This window comes from Bolinopsis microptera, chromosome 13, assembly GCF_026151205.1.
Source record: "Bolinopsis microptera isolate Bmic1 chromosome 13, MBARI_Bmic_1.0, whole genome shotgun sequence".
Lineage (NCBI taxonomy): Eukaryota > Metazoa > Ctenophora > Tentaculata > Lobata > Bolinopsidae > Bolinopsis > Bolinopsis microptera.
Genome location: NC_087084.1, coordinates 4,170,996 through 4,195,612, shown reverse-complemented (window position 1 = coordinate 4,195,612; position 24,617 = coordinate 4,170,996). Strand labels below are relative to the sequence as shown.

Here is a 24,617-nt window from a genome sequence, read left to right as displayed (position 1 = left end):
GTTGAGACCCACATTAATCACCTATTCCAACAGTCGGGAGTAAGCCAGCTACTGGTTGAGACCCACACTAATAACCTATTCCAACAGTCAGGAGTAAGCCAACTACTGGTTGAGATCCACACTATAATAACCTATCCCAACAGTCAGGAGTAAGCCAGCTACTGCTTGAGACCCATACTAATAACCTATCCCAACAGTCAGGAGTAAGCCAGCTACTGGTTGAGACCCACACTAATTACCTATTCCAACAGTCAGGAGTAAGCCAGCTACTGGTTGAGACCCACACTAATAACCTATTCCAACAGTCAGGAGTAAGCCAACTACTGGTTGAGACCCACACTATAATAACCTATCCCAACAGTCAGGAGTAAGCCAGCTACTGGTTGAGACCACCACTAATAACCTATTCCAACAGTCAGGAGTAAGCCAGCTACTGATTGAGACCCACACTAATAACCTATTCCAACAGTCAGGAGTAAGCCAGCTACTGGTTGAGACCCATACCAATAACCTATTCCAACAGTCAGGAGTAAGCCAGCTACTGATTGAGACCCATACTAATAACCTATCCCAACAGTCAGGAGTAAGCCAGCTACTGGTTGAGACCCACACTAATAACCTATTCCAACAGTCAGGAGTAAGCCAGCTACTGGTTGAAACCCACACTAATAACCTATTCCAACAGTCAGGAGTAAGCCAGCTACTGGTTGAGACCCACACTATAATAACCTATTCCAACAGTCAGGAGTAAGCCAGCTACTGGTTGAGACCCACACTAATAACCTATCGCAACAGTCAGGAGTAAGCCAGCTACTGGTTGAGACCCACACTAATAACCTATCCCAACAGTCAGGAGTAAGCCAGCTACTGGTTGAGACCCACACTAATAACCTATCCCAACAGTCAGGAGTAAGCCAGCTACTGGTTGAGACCCACACTAATAACCTATTCCAACAGTCAGGAGTAAGCCAGCTACTGCTTGAGACCCATACTAATAACCTATCCCAACAGTCAGGAGTAAGCCAGCTACTGGTTGAGACCCACACTAATAACCTATTCCAACAGTCAGGAGTAAGCCAGCTACTGGTTGAGACCCACACTAATAACCTATCGCAACAGTCAGGAGTAAGCCAGCTACTGGTTGAGACCCACACTAATAACCTATTCCAACAGTCAGGAGTAAGCCAGCTACTGGTTGAGACACACATTAATCACCTATTCCAACAGTCAGGAGTAAGCCAGCTACTGGTTGAGACCCACACTAATAACCTATTCCAACAGTCAGGAGTAAGCCAACTACTGGTTGAGATCCACACTATAATAACCTATCCCAACAGTCAGGAGTAAGCCAGCTACTGCTTGAGACCCATACTAATAACCTATCCCAACAGTCAGGAGTAAGCCAGCTACTGGTTGAGACCCACACTAATAACCTATTCCAACAGTCAGGAGTAAGCCAGCTACTGGTTGAGACCCACACTAATAACCTATTCCAACAGTCAGGAGTAAGCCAACTACTGGTTGAGACCCACACTATAATAACCTATCCCAACAGTCAGGAGTAAGCCAGCTACTGGTTGAGACCACCACTAATAACCTATCCAACAGTCAGGAGTAAGCCAGCTACTGATTGAGACCCACACTAATAACCTATTCCAACAGTCAGGAGTAAGCCAGCTACTGGTTGAGACCCACACTAATAACCTATTCCAACAGTCAGGAGTAAGCCAGCTACTGGTTGAGACCCACACTAATAACCTATCCCAACAGTCAGGAGTAAGCCAGCTACTGGTTGAGACCCACACTAATAACCTATCCCAACAGTCAGGAGTAAGCCAGCTACTGGTTGAGACCCACACTAATAACCTATTCCAACAGTCAGAGTAAGCCAGCTACTGGTTGAGACCCATACCAATAACCTATTCCAACAGTCAGGAGTAAGCCAGCTACTGATTGAGACCCATACTAATAACCTATCCCAACAGTCAGGAGTAAGCCAGCTACTGGTTGAGACCCACACTAATAACCTATTCCAACAGTCAGGAGTAAGCCAGCTACTGGTTGAGACCCACACTAATAACCTATCGCAACAGTCAGGAGTAAGCCAGCTACTGGTTGAGACCCACACTAATAACCTATTCCAACAGTCAGGAGTAAGCCAGCTACTGCTTGAGACCCATACTAATAACCTATCCCAACAGTCAGGAGTAAGCCAGCTACTGGTTGAGACCCACATTAATCACCTATTCCAACAGTCAGGAGTAAGCCAGCTACTGTTGAGACCCACACTAATAACCTATTCCAACAGTCAGGAGTAAGCCAACTACTGGTTGAGATCCACACTATAATAACCTATCCCAACAGTCAGGAGTAAGCCAGCTACTGGTTGAGACCCACACTAATAACCTATTCCAACAGTCAGGAGTAAGCCAGCTACTGCTTGAGACCCATACTAATAACCTATCCCAACAGTCAGGAGTAAGCCAGCTACTGGTTGAGACCCACACTAATAACCTATCCCAACAGTCAGGAGTAAGCCAGCTACTGGTTGAGACCCACACTAATAACCTATTCCAACAGTCAGGAGTAAGCCAGCTACTGGTTGAGACCCACACTAATAACCTATTCCAACAGTCAGGAGTAAGTCAGCTACTGGTTGAGACCCACACTAATAACCTATTCCAACAGTCAGGAGTAAGCCAGCTACTGGTTGAGACCCACACTATAATAACCTATTCCAACAGTCAGGAGTAAGCCAGCTACTGGTTGAGACCCACACTAATAACCTATTCCAACAGTCAGGAGTAAGCCAGCTACTGGTTGAGACCCACACTAATAACCTATTCCAACAGTCAGGAGTAAGCCAGCTACTGGTTGAGACCCACACTATAATACCTATTCGAACAGTCAGGAGTAAGCCAGCTACTGGTTGAGACCCACACTAATAACCTATTCCAACAGTCAGGAGTAAGCCAGCTACTGGTTGAGACCCACACTATAATAACCTATTCCAACAGTCAGGAGTAAGCCAGCTACTGGTTGAGACCCACACTAATAACCTATCCCAACAGTCAGGAGTAAGCCAGCTACTGATTGAGACCCACACTAATAACCTATTCCAACAGTCAGGAGTTAGCCAGCTACTGGTTGAGACCCACACTATAACCTATTCCAACAGTCAGGAGTAAGCCAGCTACTGGTTGAGACCCACACTAATAACCTATTCCAACAGTCAGGAGTAAGCCAGCTACTGGTTGAGACCCACACTAATAACCTATTCCAACAGTCAGGAGTAAGCCAGCTACTGGTTGAGACCCACACTAATAACCTATTCCAACAGTCAGGAGTAAGCCAGCTACTGGTTGAGACCCACACTAATAACCTATTCCAACAGTCAGGAGTAAGCCAGCTACTGGTTGAGACCCACACTAATAACCTATTCCAACAGTCAGGAGTAAGCCAGCTACTGGTTGAGACCCACATTAATCACCTATTCCAACAGTCAGAAGTAAGCCAGCTACTGGTTGAAACCCATACTAATAACCTATCCCAACAGTCAGGAGTAAGCCAGCTACTGGTTGAGACCCACACTAATACCCTATTCCAACAGTCAGGAGTAAGCCAGCTACTGGTTGAGACCCACACTAATAACCTATTCCAACAGTCAGGAGTAAGTCAGCTACTGGTTGAGACCCACACTATAATAACCTATCCCAACAGTCAGGAGTAAGCCAGCTACTGGTTGAGACCCACACTAATAACCTATTCCAACAGTCAGGAGTAAGCCAGCTACTGATTGAGACCCATACTAATAACCTATCCCAACAGTCAGGAGTAAGCCAGCTACTGGTTGAGACCCACACTAATAACCTATTCCAACAGTCAGGAGTAAGCCAGCTACTGATTGAGACCCATACTAATAACCTATCCCAACAGTCAGGAGTAAGCCATCTACTGGTTGAGACCCACACTAAGAACCTATTCCAACAGTCAGGAGTAAGCAGCTACTGGTTGAGACCCACACTAATAACCTATTCCAACAGTCAGGAGTAAGCCAGCTACTGGTTGAGACCACACTAATAACCTATTCCAACAGTCAGGAGTAAGCCAGCTACTGTTTGAGACCCACACTAATAACCTATTCCAACAGTCAGGAGTAAGCCAGCTACTGATTGAGACCCATACTAATAACCTATCCCAACAGTCAGGAGTAAGCCAGCTACTGGTTGAGGACCCACACTAATAACCTATTCCAACAGTCAGAGTAAGCCAGCTACTGGTTGAGACCCATACTAATAACCTATCCCAACAGTCAGGAGTAAGCCAGCTAACTGGTTGAGACCCACACTAATAACCTATTCCAACAGTCCAGGAGTAAGCCAGCTACTGGTTGAGACCCACACTAATAACCTATCGCAACAGTCAGGAGTAAGCCAGCTACTGGTTGAGACCCACACTAATAACCTATTCCAACAGTCAGGAGTAAGCCAGCTACTGGTTGAGACCCACATTAATCACCTATTCCAACAGTCAGGAGTAAGCCAGCTACTGGTTGAGACCCACACTAATAACCTATTCCAACAGTCAGGAGTAAGCCAACTACTGGTTGAATCCACACTATAATACCTATCCCAACAGTCAGGAGTAAGCCAGCTACTGGTTGAGACCCACACTAGAATAACCTATTCCAACAGTCAGAGTAAGCCAGCTACTGGTTGAGACCCCACACTAATAACCTATCCCAACAGTCAGGAGTAAGCCAGCTACTGGTTGAGACCCACACTATAAAACCTATTCCAACAGTCAGGAGTAAGCCAGCTACTGGTTGAGTACCCACACTAATAACCTATCCCAACAGTCAGGAGTAAGCCAGCTACTGGTTGAGACCCACACTAATAACCTATTCCAACAGTCAGGAGTAAGCCAGCTACTGATTGAGACCCACACTAATAACCTATTCCAACAGTCAGGAGTAAGCCAGCTACTGGTTGAGACCCATACTAATAACCTATTCCAACAGTCAGGAGTAAGCCAGCTACTGCTTGAGACCCATACTAATAACCTATCCAACAGTCAGGAGTAAGCCAGCTACTGGTTGAGACCCACACTAATAACCTATTCCAACAGTCAGGAGTAAGCCAGCTACTGGGTTGAGACCCACACTAATAACCTATACCAACAGTCAGGAGTAAGGCCAACTACTGGTTGAGACCCACACTATAATAACCTATCCCACAGTCAGGAGTAAGCCAGCTACAGGTTGAGACCCACACTAATAACCTATTCCAACAGTCAGGAGTAAGCCAGCTACTGGTTGAAACCCACACTAATAACCTATTCCAACAGTCAGGAGTAAGCTAGCTACTGGTTGAGACCCATACTAATAACCTATCCCAACAGTCAGGAGTAAGGCCAGCTACTGGTTGAGACCCACCACTAATAACCTATTCCAACAGTCAGGAGTAAGCCAGCTACTGGTTGAGACCCACACTAATAACCTATTCCAACAGTCAGGAGTAAGTCAGCTACTGATTGAGACCCACACTAATACCTATTCCCACAGTCAGGAGTAAGCCAGCTACTGGTTGAGACCCACACTAATAACATATTCCAACAGTCAGGAGTAAGCAGCTACTGGTTGAAACCCACACTAATAACCTATTCCAACAGTCAGGAGTAAGCCAGCTACTGGTTGAAACCCACGAGGACGTTGCCCTCTTGGAGGAAGTGACCCGACTCAGTCCTAATGTGCCTGTTTCAGACGCTCTGGTGTCCGCTGTGCAGGGTAATTCTATCAGGGAACACAGGAGAAGGGTTCTCAGTAAGACTAACCCTGAAAAGAGTACCAAACTTCCAGGTTTGTGTGGTTGTTTGTGGTCTTCGTTCTGATTTGTAAATGTGGGTTAGGGTTTGAAAATTGGTAACGGTTTTGTCAAATTTGATAACATTTTTTGGAAAAAAGTGATGAGCAAAATGATATTTCCTTTTTTGTAATTAAAAACATGTGATAACAGCACTATATTATTATTGGACCATTAAATTCATTTGTTTATAACGTAAATTAAAATAGCAATATTTCAGATATCTCAAGGTCTAAGAGTATCGTGATGACGTCATCAGGTTCAACATCCCCGAACAAGGGAATGAGGGAGGGATCTAAGACACCCGTCCCTGGAGACAAAATGCTTTCGGTTTGAAGCTTTCTTAATAATCATCATATCAATTAATTAAGAAACCGGAAAAACAATTACTTCGCCAGAAACCTTTTGGTAACCTAAGATTTTATACAGTTGATTTTGGAATATCCCAATTTTAAATAAACATGTATACCGTTACAGAAGGTAGATACAGTGAAATACGAAGATATAACGAGACTGGGACTGAGCCGTCCTTACTCCAAAGTAGCTCCCCTCCCCCGACTGCTAGTGGAACAGAACTCCGGGTTCAAGCCTCAAGATCCCAAGTAAGTAGCTCCCCTCCCCCGACTGCTAGTGGAACAGAACTCCGGGTTCAAGCCTCAAGATCCCAAGTAAGTAGCTCCCCTCCCCCGACTGCTAGTGGAACAGAACTCCGGGTTCAAGCCTCAAGATCCCAAGTAAGTAGCTCCGCTCCCCCGACTGCTAGTGGAACAGAACTCCGGGTTCAAGCCTCAAGATCCCAAGTAAGTAGCTCCCCTCCCCCGACTGCTAGTGGAACAGAACTCCGGGTTCAAGCCTCAAGATCCCAAGTAAGTAGCTCCCCTCCCCCGACTGCTAGTGGAACAGAACTCCGGGTTCAAGCCTCAAGATCCCAAGTAAGTAGCTCCCCTCCCCCGACTGCTAGTGGAACAGAACTCCGGGTTCAAGCCTCAAGATCCCAAGTAAGTAGCTCCCCTCCCCCGACTGCTAGTGGAACAGAACTCCGGGTTCAAGCCTCAAGATCCCAAGTAAGTAGCTCCCCTCCCCCGACTGCTAGTGGAACAGAACTCCGGGTTCAAGCCTCAAGATCCCAAGTAAGTAGCTCCCCTCCCCCGACTGCTAGTGGAACAGAACTCCGGGTTCAAGCCTCAAGATCCCAAGTAAGTAGCTCCCCTCCCCCGACTGCTAGTGGAACAGAACTCCGGGTTCAAGCCTCAAGATCCCAAGTAAGTAGCTCCCCTCCCCCGACTGCTAGTGGAACAGAACTCCGGGTTCAAGCCTCAAGATCCCAAGTAAGTAGCTCCGCTCCCCCGACTGCTAGTGGAACAGAACTCCGGGTTCAAGCCTCAAGATCCCAAGTAAGTAGCTCCCCTCCCCCGACTGCTAGTGGAACAGAACTCCGGGTTCAAGCCTCAAGATCCCAAGTAAGTAGCTCCCCTCCCCCGACTGCTAGTGGAACAGAACTCCGGGTTCAAGCCTCAAGATCCCAAGTAAGTAGCTCCGCTCCCCCGACTGCTAGTGGAACAGAACTCCGGGTTCAAGCCTCAAGATCCCAAGTAAGTAGCTCCCCCCCCCGACTGCTAGTGGAACAGAACTCCGGGTTCAAGCCTCAAGATCCCAAGTAAGTAGCTCCCCTCCCCCGACTGCTAGTGGAACAGAACTCCGGGTTCAAGCCTCAAGATCCCAAGTAAGTAGCTCCCCTCCCCCGACTGCTAGTGGAACAGAACTCCGGGTTCAAGCCTCAAGATCCCAAGTAAGTAGCTCCCCTCCCCCGACTGCTAGTGGAACAGAACTCCGGGTTCAAGCCTCAAGATCCCAAGTAAGTAGCTCCCCTCCCCCGACTGCTAGTGGAACAGAACTCCGGGTTCAAGCCTCAAGATCCCAAGTAAGTAGCTCCCCTCCCCCGACTGCTAGTGGAACAGAACTCCGGGTTCAAGCCTCAAGATCCCAAGTAAGTAGCTCCCCTCCCCCGACTGCTAGTGGAACAGAACTCCGGGTTCAAGCCTCAAGATCCCAAGTAAGTAGCTCCCCTCCCCCGACTGCTAGTGGAACAGAACTCCGGGTTCAAGCCTCAAGATCCCAAGTAAGTAGCTCCCCTCCCCCGACTGCTAGTGGAACAGAACTCCGGGTTCAAGCCTCAAGATCCCAAGTAAGTAGCTCCCCTCCCCCGACTGCTAGTGGAACAGAACTCCGGGTTCAAGCCTCAAGATCCCAAGTAAGTAGCTCCCCTCCCCCGACTGCTAGTGGAACAGAACTCCGGGTTCAAGCCTCAAGATCCCAAGTAAGTAGCTCCCCTCCCCCGACTGCTAGTGGAACAGAACTCCGGGTTCAAGCCTCAAGATCCCAAGTAAGTAGCTCCCCTCCCCCGACTGCTAGTGGAACAGAACTCCGGGTTCAAGCCTCAAGATCCCAAGTAAGTAGCTCCCCTCCCCCGACTGCTAGTGGAACAGAACTCCGGGTTCAAGCCTCAAGATCCCAAGTAAGTAGCTCCCCTCCCCCGACTGCTAGTGGAACAGAACTCCGGGTTCAAGCCTCAAGATCCCAAGTAAGTAGCTCCCCTCCCCCGACTGCTAGTGGAACAGAACTCCGGGTTCAAGCCTCAAGATCCCAAGTAAGTAGCTCCCCTCCCCCGACTGCTAGTGGAACAGAACTCCGGGTTCAAGCCTCAAGATCCCAAGTAAGTAGCTCCCCTCCCCCGACTGCTAGTGGAACAGAACTCCGGGTTCAAGCCTCAAGATCCCAAGTAAGTAGCTCCCCTCCCCCGACTGCTAGTGGAACAGAACTCCGGGTTCAAGCCTCAAGATCCCAAGTAAGTAGCTCCCCTCCCCCGACTGCTAGTGGAACAGAACTCCGGGTTCAAGCCTCAAGATCCCAAGTAAGTAGCTCCGCTCCCCCGACTGCTAGTGGAACAGAACTCCGGGTTCAAGCCTCAAGATCCCAAGTAAGTAGCTCCCTCCCCCCGACTGCTAGTGGAACAGAACTCCGGGTTCAAGCCTCAAGATCCCAAGTAAGTAGCTCCCTCCCCCGACTGCTAGTGGAACAGAACTCCGGTTCAAGCCTCAAGATCCCAAGTAAGTAGCTCCCCTCCCCCCGACTGCTAGTGGAACAGAACTCCGGGTTCAAGCCTCAAGATCCCAAGTAAGTAGCTCCCCTCCCCCGACTGCTAGTGGAACAGAACTCCGGGTTCAAGCCTCAAGATCCCAAGTAAGTAGCTCCCCTCCCCCGACTGCTAGTGGAACAGAACTCCGGGTTCAAGCCTCAAGATCCCAAGTAAGTAGCTCCCCTCCCCCGACTGCTAGTGGAACAGAACTCCGGGTTCAAGCCTCAAGATCCCAAGTAAGTAGCTCCGCTCCCCCGACTGCTAGTGGGAACAGAACTCCGGGTTCAAGCCTCAAGATCCCAAGTAAGTAGCTCCCTCCCCCGACTGCTAGTGGAACAGAACTCCGGGGTTCAAGCCTCAGATCCCAAGTAAGTAGCTCCCCTCCCCCGACTGCTAGTGGAACAGAACTCCGGGTTCAAGCCTCAAGATCCCAAGTAAGTAGCTCCGCTCCCCCCGACTGCTAGTGGAACAGAACTCCGGTTCAAGCCTCAAGATCCCTAGTAAGTAGCTCCCCTCCCCCGACTGCTAGTGGAACAGAACTCCGGGTTCAAGCCTCAAGATCCCAAGTAAGTAGCCTCCCCTCCCCCGACTGCTAGTGGAACAGAACTCCGGGTTCAAGCCTCAAGATCCCAAGTAATTTGCTCCCCCTCCCCCCGACTGCTAGTGGAACAGAACTCCGGGTTCAAGCCTCAAGGATCCCAAGTAAGTAGCTCCCCTCCCCCGACTGCTAGTGGAACAGAACTCCGGTTCAAGCCTCAAGATCCCAAGTAAGTAGCTCCCCTCCCCCGACTGCTAGTGGAACAGAACTCCGGTTCAAGCCTCAAGATCCCAAGTAAGTAGCTCCGCTCCCCCGACTGCTAGTGGAACAGAACTCCGGGTTCAAGCCTCAGATCCCAAGTAAGTAGCTCCCCTCCCCCGACTGCTAGTGGAACAGAACTCCGGTTCAAGCCTCAAGATCCCAAGTAAGTAGCTCCGCTCCCCCCGACTGCTAGTGGAACAGAACTCCGGGTTCAAGCCTCAGGATCCCAAGTAAGTAGCTCCCCTCCCCCGACTGCTAGTGGAACAGAACTCCGGGGTTCAATCCTCAAGATCCCAAGTAAGTAGCTCCCCTCCCCCCGACTGCTAGTGAACCGAACTCCGGGTTCAAGCCTCAGATCCCAAGTAAAGTAGCTCGCTCCCCCGACTGCTAGTGAACAGAACTCCGGGTTCAAGCCTCAAGATCCCAAGTAAGTAGCATCCGCTCCCCCGACTGCTAGTGGAACAGAACTCCGGGTTCAAGCCTCAGATCCCAAGTAAGTAGCTCCCCCTCCCCCCGACTGCTAGTGGAACAGAACTCCGGTTCAAGCCTCAAGATCCCAAGTAAGTAGCTCCGCTCCCCCGACTGCTAGTGGAACAGAACTCCGGGTTCAAGCCTCAAGATCCCAAGTAAGTAGCTCCGCTCCCCCGACTGCTAGTGGAACAGAACTCCGGGTTCAAGCCTCAAGATCCCAAGTAAGTAGCTCCCCTCCCCCGACTGCTAGTGAACAGAACTCCGGGTTCAAGCCTCAGATCCAAGTAAGTAGCTCCCTCCTCCCCCGACTGCTAGTGAACAGAACTCCGGGTTCAAAGCCTCAAGATCCCAAGTAAGTAGCTCCCCTCCCCGACTGCTAGTGGAACAGAACTCCGGGTTCAAGCCTCAAGATCCCAAGTAAGTACTCCCCTCCCCCGACTGCTAGTGGAACAGAACTCCGGGTTCAAGCCTCAAGATCCCAAGTAAGTAGCTCCGCTCCCCCGACTGCTAGTGGAACAGAACTCCGGGTTCAAGCCTCAAGATCCCAAGTAAGTAGCTCCCGCTCCCCCGACTGCTAGTGGAACAGAACTCCGGGTTCAAGCCTCAAGATCCCAAGTAAGTAGCCCCCCCCCCCGACTGCTAGTGGAACAGAACTCCGGGTTCAAGCCTCAAGATCCCAAGTAAGTAGCTCCCCTCCCCCGACTGCTAGTGGAACAGAAAAACCCGGGTTTTAAGCCTCAAAATCCCCAATAAAAATACTCCCCCCCCCCCCGCAATGGAACAAACCCGGGGTTTAACCTCAAGTTCCCCAATTAAATAGCTCCCCCCCCCGACGCTATGGGGGCAGAACCCGGGTTCAAGGCCTCAAGGGTCCAATTTAAAAAAAAGACCCCCCCCCACTGGCAAATGAAAAAGGCCGGTTCAAGCCTCAAGGGTCCCCAATTTAAATACTCCCCCCCCCGACTGCTATGGGAAAAAAACTCCGGGTTTCAAGCCTCAAAATCCCAAATTTAATAGCCCGCTCCCCACTGCTTTGGAACAAACTCCGGGGTTTTAGCCTCAAATTTCCCCAATAAGATAAACTCCCCTCCCCCAATATGGAACCCCCAACCGCAAGAACCAAATGGGTTAAATCCCCCCCCCCCCCCCCCCCTCAAATCCCAAGTAAATAGCTCCCCCCCCCACTGCTATGGGAAAAAACTCCGGGGGGAAGCCTCAAAAATCCCAAGTAAGAGCTCCCCCCCCCCCCGACCTAGGGAACAGAACTCCGGGGTTTAAGCCCAAACCCAAGTAAGAGCCCGCTCCCCCACGGGTAGTTGGGAAAAGAAAATCCGGTTTAACCTCAAGATCCCAAAAAAAAAGTAGCTCCCCTCCCCCGACTGCTGTGAACAGAAATCCCGGGGTTTAAGCCTCAAACCCAGTAAGTACTCCCCTTCCCCCCACGCTAGTGGGAAAAGAAAAATCCGGTTTCCCAAACCCCCCAAAATCCCCGTCGTAGCTCCGCCCCCCGACTTTTTCCAAATGGGAAAAGAACCCCCGGGGTTTAAGCCCCCAAGATCCCAAATAAGTAGCTCCCCCCCCCCGACTGCTAGTGGAACAGAACCCCCCGGGGTTTAACCCAAGATCCCCCAAATAAGTCCCCCGCTCCCCCGACTGCTATGGAAAAGAACTCCGGGGTTTTAACCTCAAAATCCCAAATTTTAAAAACCCCCCCCCCTCCCCCCCCCCCAAAACCCCCCCCCCCCCCCCCCCCCCCCCCCCCCCCCCCCCCCCGACTGCTAAATGGAACAGAAACCCGGGGCAAGCCTTTAAGATCCCAATTAAAATAGCTCCCCCCCCCGACTGCTAGTTAACAGAACCCGGGGTTTAAGCCTCAAATCCCCAATAATTTGCTCCCCTCCCCCCCAAATGCTAGTGAAAAACTCCGGGGTTTAAGCCTCAAGATCCCAAAATAAATTTGCCCGCTCCCCCCACTTTCTAAGGGGAAAAAACTCCGGTTTTAAACCTCAAGGGTCCCCAAATAAATACTCCCCTCCCCCCTCAAATGGAACAAAACTCCGGGTTCAAAACCCAAATCCCAATAAGGGACACCCCTCCCCCGACGCTAAATGGGAACCGAACCCGGGGTTTAAACCTCAGATCCCCAAAAAGTAGCTCCGCCTCCCCGACTGCTAGGGGAACAGAACTCCGGGTTCAAGCCTCAAGATCCCAAGTAGTAGCTCCCCTCCCCGACTGCTATGGAACAGAAACTCCGGGTTCAAGCCTCAAGATCCCAAGAAGTAGCTCCCGCTCCCCCGACTGCTAGTGGAAACAGAACTCCGGGTTCAAGCCTCAAGATCCCAATAAGTAGCTCCCCTCCCCCCGACTGCAAATGGAAAAAAGAAATCCGGTTTTTAACCCAAGATCCCCCAAATAAGTAGCTCCCCACCCCAACCAAGGAAATTAAAATCCGGGTTTTAAACCCAAAATCCCAAAATAGGCCCCCCCCCCCCCCACTGCTAGTGGAACAAACTCCGGGGTTTAAGCCCCAGGGTCCCAATAAGTGCTCCCCCCCCCCCCCCCACGCTAGTGGAACAGAACTCCGGTTCAAGCCTCCCCGATCCCAAATAAGTACCCCCTTTCCCCCCCCCCGCTAGTGGAACAGAACTCCCCGGGTTTTAACCTTTAAGATCCCAAAATAAAAAGCTCCCCCCCCCCCACGGGTAGTGGGAAAAGAACTCCGGGGTTTTAGCCCAAGGGTCCCAATAATAATCCCCCTCCCCCACGCTTTGTGGAAAAAAGAACTCCCCGGGGCAACCTAAGATCCCAAGTAAGTAGCTCCGCTCCCCCGACTGCTAGTGGAACAGAACTCCGGGTTCAAGCCTCAAGATCCCAAGTAAGTAGCTCCGTCCCCGACTGCTAGTGGAACAGAACTCCGGTTCAAGCCTCAAGATCCCAAGTAAGTAGCTCCCCTCCCCCCGACTGCTAGTGGAACAGAACTCCGGTTCAAGCCTCAAGATCCCAAGTAAGTAGCTCCCCTCCCCCACTGCTAGTGGAACAGAACTCCGGGTTCAAGCCTCAAGATCCCAAGTAAGTAGCTCCCCTCCCCCGACTGCTAGTGGAACAGAACTCCGGGTTCAAGCCTCAAGATCCCAAGTAAGTAGCTCCCCTCCCCCGACTGCTAGTGGAACAGAACTCCGGGGTTCAAGCCTCAAGATCCAAGTAAGTAGCTCCCCTCCCCCGACTGCTAGTGGAACAGAACTCCGGGTTCAAAGCCTCAAGATCAAGTAAGTAGCTCCCCTCCCCCGACTGCTAGTGGAACAGAACTCCGGGTTCAAGCCTCAAGATCCCAAGTAAGTAGCTCCCCTCCCCCGACTGCTAGTGGAACAGAACTCCGGGTTCAAGCCTCAAGATCCCAAGTAAGTACTCCCCTCCCCCGACTGCTAGTGGAACAGAACTCCGGGTTCAAGCCTCAAGATCCCAAGTAAGTAGCTCCGCTCCCCCGACTGCTAGTGGAACAGAACTCCGGGTTCAAGCCTCAAGATCCCAATAAGTAGCTCCCCTCCCCCGACTGCTAGTGGAACAGAACTCCGGGTTCAAGCCTCAAGATCCCAAGTAAGTAGCTCCCTCTCCCCGACTGCTAGTGGAACAGAACTCCGGTTCAAGCCTCAGATCCCAAGTAAGTAGCTCCGCATCCCCCGACTGCTAGTGGAACAGAACTCCGGGTTCAAGCCTCAAGATCCCAAGTAAGTAGCTCCCCCCCCCCCGACTGCTAGTGGAACAGAACTCCGGGTTCAAGCCTCAAGATCCCAAGTAAGTAGCTCCGCTCCCCCGACTGCTAGTGGAACAGACACTCCGGGTTCAAGCCTCAAGATCCCAAGTAAGTAGCTCCCCTCCCCCGACTGCTAGTGGAACAGAACTCCGGGTTCAAGCCTCAAGATCCCAAGTAAGTAGCTCCGCTCCCCCGACTGCTAGTGGAACAGAACTCCGGGTTCAAGCCTCAAGATCCCAAGTAAGTAGCTCCCCTCCCCCGACTGCTAGTGGAACAGAACTCCGGTTCAAGCCTCAAGATCCCAGTAAGTAGCTCCCCTCCCCCGACTGCTAGTGGAACAGAACTCCGGGTTCAAGCCTCAAGATCCCAAGTAAGAAGCTCCGCTCCCCCGACTGCTAGTGGAACAGAACTCCGGGTTCAAGCCTCAAGATCCCAAGTAAGTAGCTCCCTCCCCCGACTGCTAGTGGAACAGAACTCCGGGTTTCAAGCCTCAAGATCCCAAGTAAGTAGCTCCCTCCCCCGACTGCTAGTGGAACAGAACTCCGGGTTCAAGCCTCAAGATCCCAAGTAAGTAGCTCCCCTCCCCCGACTGCTAGTGGAACAGAACTCCGGGTTCAAGCCTCAAGATCCCAAGTAAGTAGCGTCCGCCCCCGACTGCTAGTGGAACAGAACTCCGGGTTCAAGCCTCAAATCCCAAAAAGTAGCTTTCCCCCCCCCCCCGACTGCTAATGAACAGAACTCCGGTTCAAAACCCCCCAAGATTTCCCAAATAAGTACCCTCCCCCCCCCGACTGCTAGTGGAAAAAAAACCCCCCGGGTTAAAAAACCTTTTTGATCCCAAATAAATAGCCCCCCCCCGACGCTAGTTTGGGAAAAAAACGCCCGGGGTTCCCAAACCTCAAACCCCCAAAAAGTAAACTTCCCCCCCCCCCCCCCCCCTGCTATGGGAAAAGACTCCCCGGGGTTTAACCTCAAAAAATCCCAATAATTTCCCCCCCCCCACTGCAATGGAAAGAACTCCGGGTTCAAAAACCCCCAAGATCCCAAATAAGTAAATCCGCCCCCCCCCCCCACTGCCCAGTGGAACAAACCCCGGTTCAAAAACCTCAAAATCCCAAAAAAATTCTCCCCTTTCCCCCCCCCCCCCCCCCCCGCTAGGGAACAGAACTCCGGGGTTTTAACCCAAACCCAAGTAATAGCCCGCTCCCCCCCCCCCTGCTAGGAAAGAAAACCCGGGTTTTTAAACCTCAAGATCCCCAAATAAGTAGCTCCCCCCCCCGACTCAATTTGGAAAAAGAAAATCCGGTTAAGCCCCCAAGATCCCAAATAAGTTTGCTCCCCTCCCCCCCCCCCCCCCCCCGCTATTTTAACGAAAATCGGGGTTTAACCTCAAATCCCCCAAATAAAATAGCTCCCCTCCCCCACTGCTAAGGGGAAAAAAAACTCCTTTCAAGCCTTTAAGATCCCAAGTTTTGGGACTCCCCCCCCCCCCCGACTTCTAGTGGGAAAAACTCCGGTTCAACCTCAAGAACCCCAAATAAAATTAACCCCCGCCCCCCTCCCCCACTGCAATGGAACAGGGAATCCGGTTTTAACCTCAAGATTCCCCAATAAGTACCCCCCCCTCCCCCGACGCAAATGGAACAAAACCCCCGGTTCAAGCCCTCCCAAAATCCCAAGTAAATACTTCCCCCCCCCCACTGCTATAACAAACCCCGGGGTTTAAGCCCAAGATCCCCCCAAATAATAGCCCGCTCCCCCCCCCCCGCCCAGTGGAAAAAAGAATCCGGGTTTTAACCCCCAAGATCCCCCAAATAATACTCCCCCCCCCCCCCCCCACCTATTGGGAAAAGAACTCCGGGGTTTAACCTAAGATCCCAAGTAAAACCCCCCCCCAAACCAGTGGAATCCGGAAGGTCAAATTTCCCAAAAACCCCCCCCAATTTTAAAAAAAACCCCCTTTTAACCCCCAAAACCCCAATTTAAACCCCCTTTTTCCCATGGGGAACGGGAAAAACCCGGGGGAAACCCCAAAATAAGGGAATAATTTCTCCCCCCCCCCATCTATTCAAAACCCGGGTTTTAGCCCACCTAAGGGTTTCCCCCAAAAAAGGAAAAAATTCCCCCCCCCCCGAATTCTAGGAAAATGAAAGGTCAAATCCCCTTATTGGATTGGGGGGAACTTTTCAATTAAGAAATAAAAACTCACCCCCTTCCCCCCCTGTGGTAAAACTGGGGTTTAAAGGGGAAGGAAAACCCAATAAAGCTTTCCCCCCCCCCAAATGTGGGCAAATTTGGGTTTAACCAAAGATCCCAAAAATTTTCCCCCCCTGCATAAAAACCCCAAACCTCAAGATTTAAAATTATTTTAAACTTGGGGAAAAAGATCCCTTAAACCCACAAAACCCGTTTAAAATTTTTCCCCTTCCCCCCTTTTTTTAACAAACCCTTTAAAAAGTAACCCAATAAATCCCCCCCCCCGAACCCGCTTAGGGGAAAAAACCCTTCAAGTTAATCCCCAATAATAGTTTCGTTTTGAATTGAAAAACCCTTTAAGAAAAAACCCAATAAGGCTTCCCCCCCCCATTAAAAAGGGGCCGGGGCAACCCCCCGTTTGTGATTTATCAAAACCCAAAATGGGAAAAGAAAACCCAAAAACCCCCCCCCCCCTAAAAAACTGGTGGTAAATTAAAATGTTTAACCCCCTTTTGGCAAAACCGGGGTTTGCCACCTTTTCCCAATAAAGCTAGACTGCTTAACAAGAATTGGGTTTGCCCTTTAAGGTCCCCTTAAGAACCTTGGTTTGAGGGAAGGGAATTTTAACCCCAAAAAAACCCCAATAATCTATTTGTGCTTTTGGGCAAAATTCATTAAAAAAGAAACCCGGGGTTTTCCCCCCCCGGGCTTGGGGGTGAAAGAATGGGTTTAAATCAAATCCAATAAATTCCCTTTTCCCCCCCCAAAAAAGCGATTAAAGAATCCTCCCGGGTTAAGGCCTTTTTGGGCCCGGTAAGTGGCCCCCCCCCCTGGTTTATCATTAATTTTCTTTTTGAACTAATCCCTTAAATTTTTTTTTCCCCTTTTAATTGTTCAAAACTTTCAGGCTGTACACAACCGTTGATAGAATCTACAAAAAGCTGTATCTAAGACCCGCAACCAGTGAGAAAAGTAGACCAGCAACAGAAAGTGGGAAGAGGAACAGAGCGCAGCTGGCTAGAAGTCTTTCCTACGTTTTCTGAGTGGGATTCTGCGAATAGAAATCGGAAATTTGTTATTTTTAGTGTGATTTGAGACAACATCTAATTTGCTCCTTCATTAAAAAATGTATCATTTAAAAACCATTCCAACATTCTCTTTGAATCACCCTGTAAAATGCTAAATTGTAGTCTCGATTTAGTTTAATATTGAACTGATTTTGTTTGTGAGATTTAACAATTACGGTTGATGAAAATGGAATTAATGTTTATTAAGTGAAAAAATAAACGGTCACATTATTAATAGCCTTGCTTAATAGTAAAATCTTATTTATTCATCAAACTCAAAATTGCTTCGTATACCAATTGTTTGTCTTTTTCGTTAAACCGAGCAAAAACTACAACCCAAGGATTATCTATATCCTTCGAATTGAGCTGATCGGATTTATTAAAAGAGAAAGTACCTTGTCTGCTTTTCTGACATTCATGATCATTAAGTTCAGAATTCCTAGTTCGATGATCAAGGAGCTCTAGATAATGTAATTGTATCGGTACTGTAACAACATTAAGATTATCCTTGGAGGTGAGGTATTTCGGCTGTTTAAAACTGATTCGTCTGTCTGCTGACGCTTTCGTTTCTTTTAAAAACGACCTACGTGCAGAACGGTTAACTGACTTTAATCTCGAATATTGCTTCAGAGTTTTTAAGTTTTTGGTTCCGCCCACGTTTTTGATTGTGTGTCGTTCAAAATCACCATCAGTCATGTAGTGATTGCATTTGCAAGGAAAAACATCGCCAGTCGAGATAGAGAGATCATTTGCTGAATTAACTGTTTTGCTGGTTGATCTGTAATACGGCAAATCTTGTGTTACCAACACTTTCCAATTATGTTTACTTAGCAGCCTGCTTTCTTGAGATTGGGAATATTTCGTCACTTCCTCATTTTGAGGCAAGGTACCTTGTGACTTCTCTGAGGCTGATAGGTGTGTTGATAGGTTTCCAGAAAGCTGACTTGATAGCAAATTGTTCACATCATCTTGTTGTTGAGCTAAGATATAATAATCCCACGAAATATGTGGATGAGATAAGCCAATTGTACTGGAGTTACAGTGAGGCTGACTGTTTTCAGAGCATAAAATACTGGTTTTATCATTCACCATGATATCTCCCTTCTCCAACTGTAATTTGGCACTAGAACATGTTTGGTTAGAATTCCACCGTGATCTATTGGGGGAAGTATGGTTTTGGTTTGAGTTCCACCGTGGTCTGCTCACTGTGCTACTCGGAGAGTGGCTTTTTATAGTTTTTCCGGATGGAAGAATGCATTCTGAGCAGTACGGACCAACGAAGGACTTTTTCTGCTTATATGAAAAACTGTCCTTTGTTTTATGCACGTCTTCTGAATCATGATGCAAAGGAGCTGTAGGATCCTGTTCTGTAGGCTGATGAGGTAACGTGATCGTGTTGACACGTGACTCTGTGTATACGGCTGATTGGCTGGCTGGTAAAGATACCTCTTTCTCGTCGAGGAGGGGAGTGCTGTATCTCTCATCCTGAAGAGTTCACTATCAACTCATGCTATAAAAAACTTGTAGTTTCAAATATGGGAAATTGCAATTGTGCGACTGGCGAGGAGGACTTGCGCTATGGCTTATTTTTGTTAAATTATCCATGAAGTTGAAATATTACTCAAATTGTATTACCCCACTTATTGATGACATAGGTTCAGAAGTTACTGTCGGGGAACTGGAACTGCTGATCCCAGGTGATGATTTTCTTTCTCCAGAATCTTCATCTTTTAAACTGTGAAGAGCAAATATTTTTAGGGGTCCTCATCATCAACCAGAACATATTTTATGATACGTATCACTTTACGATATTCATTTCAAACCTGCTTTCAGAAGGAAATCTTGTACTGCAGTTTCGTGATGGTCCCCTTGATGTACGATGTACCTGCTAAAATTATACTCCAGATTCTAAATGATACGCGCAAACGTGAATGAATTGCTTTATATGACCCTAATATTAATCATAAAGAGCGAAATGCAATTATACTACCAGCATATCTGAGAAAGTAAAACAAACTTTTAGATTGATGAAATGTAAATGTGTTGCAAACCAACCTCCGCCAAGCTTTCAATACTCTCCGCAAGATCTTTTATCTTTAATCTCCCTCTTTTGGATGATATATCACAGTTTGCATTGGTAGAGGAAGTGTCGTCATAGCCATCTGATGACTCTGGAGAACTCAGTTTTGTAGATGATGGTTGGCTGAAGGAGTGTGTTGTTGGAGATGATGATTGGCTGATGGAGTGTGTTGTTGGAGATGATGATTGGCTGATGGAGTGTGTTGTTGGATATGATGATTGGCTGATGGAGTGTGTTGTTGGAGATGATGATTGGTTGACGGAGTGTGATATTAAAAATGGTTTCTGTTGGGAGGAGTGACATCCTGGAAATGATTGTTGGTTGAATGAGTTTGCTGTTGGAGATGATGGTTGGTTGAATGAGTTTGCTGTTGGAGATGATGGTTGGTTGAATGAGTTTGCTGTTGGAGATGATGGTTGGTTGAATGAGTTTGTTGTTGGAGATGATGGTTGTTGTAAGGAATGGGATTTATCAGTTTGCTGCAGTGAAGATCTACCAACTGATTGCAGCTCGATCACAGCACCAGTTACCAGCCGATCAGAAACTCTTGATATGTCCAAAGATTCTGATGATGCGGACTTGTCCGTGAGGTATGCTTCATTTATCGGCTGAACAACTATTTGAGTTTCGTGATTCTTGGAGCCTAGGTAAGAGACTTTATCTTTTAAATAATATTCAGTTCTGGTTCTCCTCTCTGAGCATGCGATGTTGTTAGTTTTAAACCAAGTTTCCTTTTGATTTTCTAAGTCACTAGAGTTAGAGATAGACCTAACAATTCCTAAATTCGGTCCTAACAAATCATTAATTTGGTTAGCCGTGGGGTCCGAAACTCTAACAACATCCCCTGTATTTTTTAATGAATTGGTCGCCTCCAACAAATGTGTGCTCAACTTTCTTATCATTTCCCGACCGAGGATAGGATACGAGGGATTCAATTTGGAGTTCTCTTTCTGCTCGTTATAGGAGCTAAAATAACCACTTATGTGCGAGAACATACTATTTTGAGCGATACCCACGCCTGGTACTTGCAGAACACTGTCGCTAAACTCGTGACTCTCCTTTTCCTTTGAATAACAGACCGTTTCAGAGATTCTGACTCTCTTTTGCTGCTTATTTTTACCCCGGCTAAGATTTGTATGTTGCAAGTTAGACTGGTGGTATTTCCCGCCGACTTCTCTCCGTTTATTCTTTGGAGTGAAGCTAGATGGGCCAGCATTTTGAAACTTAGAGAGTATGTGTGAAGACTGCTCAAACGACTGCCGACTGCTGGTTGCAGGGTCTGCAGGTAAAATACTCTTCGTTGAATCTACCTCGAGGTCGTGTCGATCTTCACACCTAGCTACTTCCATTGTATCTAACTGCAGAGGTACGTAGATAGCGGATTTCTCTTTTTTCCGTCTATCTTTTATCTCTTTTGCTCTGGATGACTTAGTTGAAGACATGTATCTTCTAGAGGGTAGACCTCCGGGTCTACCTTTACATATGTTGTGCTTACAACAGTCATATCTTGCTCTTAGCTTACAATTTGAAATACGTTCAGACGACGAATTTAATGAATCCACACGCCTTCGAGTTGAGATAGTTATCTTTCTGGGTAAAGTGGCTGGTTTTTTGACAGATATCGGGAATTTAACTTTTAGTTTCTTTGGGATCAGTTTTGGTTTATCTAAAGGATCTTCCATTAGCGTACGAATCTGATTATTGCTAGGCTGCTGATTTTCCTGAACGTCATTTGAATTACACCTGTTTGCAGAACTAGCATAGCAGGTGGAGTTTTGCTGAAGGTATTTCCCAGAAGTTCCCAGTGTTGAAGGGTTGGTGCCAGAACCACACGTGGTGCCTCCCCTTATCTTGTGGTAACCGTGCCAGTACGGGTTCCACAAATGAGTCTTCATGCTTCAGAAACTAAAATAGAAGACGAGTTAACAAGTATAACCTGAAAATAGCACACTGGCTGGTACCACATAGTATTTAACAAGGGCGCCGCAGTTTTCACGTTAACTTTTCCGGGTGTGGAGGAGGAGCTTTGGATACATTTTACAAGAATGAAAGCCAATCATTTAAATGTTTTTAATTTATTAATTTAATCCAAGGTAAGTCTATAAGTGGGATACTTATGTACTAATGAGCAAGGTAATCGGTTTAAATCGGCATCAGGCCGGCGTGGCCTAGTTTCGCAACTTAAAACATTATTATTAATTTCAATTCTGTTATCAGTCAAATTTATTATTTTAACCACGACATTTTTTCTGTTTCTGGTTATAAACTGTATGTTCATTGCCCACTAATGTACTGACCATATACTACCGTGCAAATATACCATAATTAATTCGATGTTATAATGAAAACGATGCTCTTGATTTTTCCTTGCATCTTTTCTCCAGAACTTATTCCTGTTAATAAAGTTAATGCATGGTTAAAGATCACTCAGATTATCTCAAGTCTCTTGTTTATATCATGGCTTAAAATACCGCGTAATCCTGATAAGACCAAATTTACAACCGGGTCTAAAGATAAAAATGTTTTATTGATGACCATACCAAGGGTAAAACTCGAAAATTATTGTAACTGAAGAAGTCATCCGAGCAAGTGGTGTGATGCCTGATGATTCACCTCTCCAGTTCAACTCTCCCTCTAGGGACTACAGGTGGGGCATGAATTCTCCGCATTCGCACAGCTGACAGCATCTTGTTCTGTTCATTATGCTGATTCCGGGAAGCATTCTCTTTACGTGATCATCATATCATACGATGAGATATTATTCATTTAAAATTGGGTAATTATAGGCCTGTCAAAGATTGCAGCCCAATTAAGAGCTGATCAATTGCAGCTACTTGTGCCATATAAGAAATAACAAAGGTCACGTTTTGCGATTCTATCACATGGGGGAGTTTCCCTCCCCCAAATTTATTATGAGCGAGAAATGGCGAATATGTTGCTGAGTAAAGTGATATAAGTGATACTGTTATCACGTTGACAATGACCAATGAATGAGCTGATTAATTTAAACGTATCTAATAAGATTAGGTTCACCCTAGATTACCATCCCCACTTGAAGGTGTCCAACATGAGAATAAATTACATTGACAACACCACATGATAATAAGTGATATTAGAGTATTTGCCAAGACACAAATCTACTGACCAAGATTATAAATATTGAAAATTATAACGCTTAATTCTAATTTCTAACTTTCTAAGGAGCAGAATCTCAAAAATTTAGCAGCAGTTTCCTTAGTTGTACAGAAGTTGGGCTTTAACGCGGCTATTTCTTTTTAAAATCAGTTCATTTAAAAATAAACCTTAGTTTATTTGCAATAACTTCCAAGGCATTCGTGACTATTATATTTTGTGCTTCTTAACTTTGCTGTTTAAAATGTTTGTCTGTAACAAGGTTCCAAGCCGTGCAAAGGTAAAACATTTAAAAGATCACCCAAAACAATGGAGTGAGGAACGTGGCGGCACGAAAAAGGCTTGTGTTTGTAAAACTTAAGAAAGTTAAAATTCGAAGAGCTCTGCAATTTCTGTAGTGTCTTAAGCGTGCAGCTGTCTCATTCTGGCTTGAGCTCGTGTCCTTTAGCCTGATAGAGGCGCAGAGAATCATAATAAAATATCTAGGGCTGGATATCTTTATACAGAATGGAAATCTATAGATGATGTTCCTAAACTTGATAAGTTGGTCAACTGCGTAATACAAGCCATTTCCCTGCGTAATTTTAGATGTCAACACTCGGTTAAGAGCTAAAAGGACGAGAAAACAAAATAACTTCTGCGGTTTTGAAGTGAGAAGTTTGTAATTAAGATGGGGGCGGGCTTTTTACTTTACCGGATTATATGGATGTAAATTGTAAACAGCTAGATTGAATTTGAGACTTGCTTAACTTGTGTCTTGCCCAGTGTGTTGCAAATGTCCAAATGTTGCCATGTGCATTATGCAGACCTCGTGAATAACAAGGATTTATATAACCAAGGTGTTATCATGACATGAGAATGACCAAAAGGTGTAAATTTACGGTGTGAGTTAAGTGGTGGGCCTTTTTATACAAATACCTTTTAGTAGCAAAATAAAAATGAAAACGGAACAGCGAACTATGAATGAGCATTAAAATGTTTAGAATTTCTTAAATGAACAATGGTGGGCTAGAATTTTGGCAAGAATCAGTACTTATGTAGGGTGCAGTTCTACTTGTGAAGAAAATTTGAGAAACCACCAACATTCGTATTGGCAAACTCAACTTCATACTTCAATACATATTCAAATATTTGGGATTCATTATGAAGATACTGCATATATGCTTCATACTCTAACGTCTTACTTGTTTACTTCATTCAAGCACCCTGGCAAGCAAGTTGTTGAAATATGAAATATGAACGTGCTAATTCGACGGAATCTAGGATCCTAAGTTTTGACGGTCTCGGCTCTAACGTGGGCTGATGTAGAACAATAGGTCATGAACTTGAAGGATCTCAAGTATACAATCCATGGCTAAGCTGTAGGTTGAAGGTTCCTGTGTCAAATTTTCAGCTTTGCTTTCTCTTCAAAACGGCCCCAAATGTTAAAAGAATGGAAATATTTGATGAGCAACTTTTGATGAAGAGATGAAGTCATTGACTGTCAAGCTTGTAGAGCTTGTAGACTGGACCACTTATGTTGCCGTTTAGTATTCCAACTTCTGATCTAATAACTCCTCGCTACTGATCTAATAACTTGCGGAACTACTGATCACTTCTCCCCCAAATAACAAGTATATCTCATTGATTAGGCTAATTGATTAAGTTGTCAGGCATGCCATGCTAACGACCCTGCAAGATGTCCCACCATATTTTGCAACATTGTCACACTTACCAATCACTGATTTCACTTCCCCCTCACCAACCAATCAGAGCTCGGATACATATTACGTGATTTATCCTTTTACGCCGATAAGAAAGTTTCCCCGAATTTCAAGGCCTATCCTGAAACCCCTGGATAAATCAAGAATTACTCGCATCATGATAAACATGGTAAATTAAGAACCATGATAATGTTCCTATGGTCTGCAGGGAGGAGGAGATTGCAAATTAATCCTCGGCACTAATTTGCAACTTTTTCCACTCGACCGCAGGACCGTCAGCCCATGACGAGCAGAAGGAGGACCAGGTCCACTGTCAGAGTGGCTTTGGTACGGTATTTTCTACATTAATACACGCCACGCAGTATGTTTTGTGTTTAAAATATTTAAATTAAATGCCAATATTTGCACGGATGACCGATTT

General features: G+C 46.9%; 1 protein-coding gene across 3 annotated transcripts in view; it reads left to right on the top strand.

Moving 5' to 3' along the window:
• Window positions 1–17,574, top strand: part of LOC134825085 (uncharacterized) — a 32,572-nt gene extending 14,998 nt beyond the window's left edge. For all 3 annotated transcript variants that reach the window (XM_063837214.1, XM_063837215.1, XM_063837213.1), the window contains 4 exons: window positions 5,671–5,857; window positions 6,082–6,191; window positions 6,339–6,463; window positions 17,122–17,574. In XM_063837214.1, the coding sequence (XP_063693284.1) occupies window positions 5,671–5,857; window positions 6,082–6,191; window positions 6,339–6,463; window positions 17,122–17,257 (558 nt within the window). In that variant the 3' untranslated portion in view covers window positions 17,258–17,574. The remainder of the gene's footprint in view (window positions 1–5,670; window positions 5,858–6,081; window positions 6,192–6,338; window positions 6,464–17,121) is intronic.
• Window positions 17,575–24,617: the final 7,043 nt, after the last annotated feature.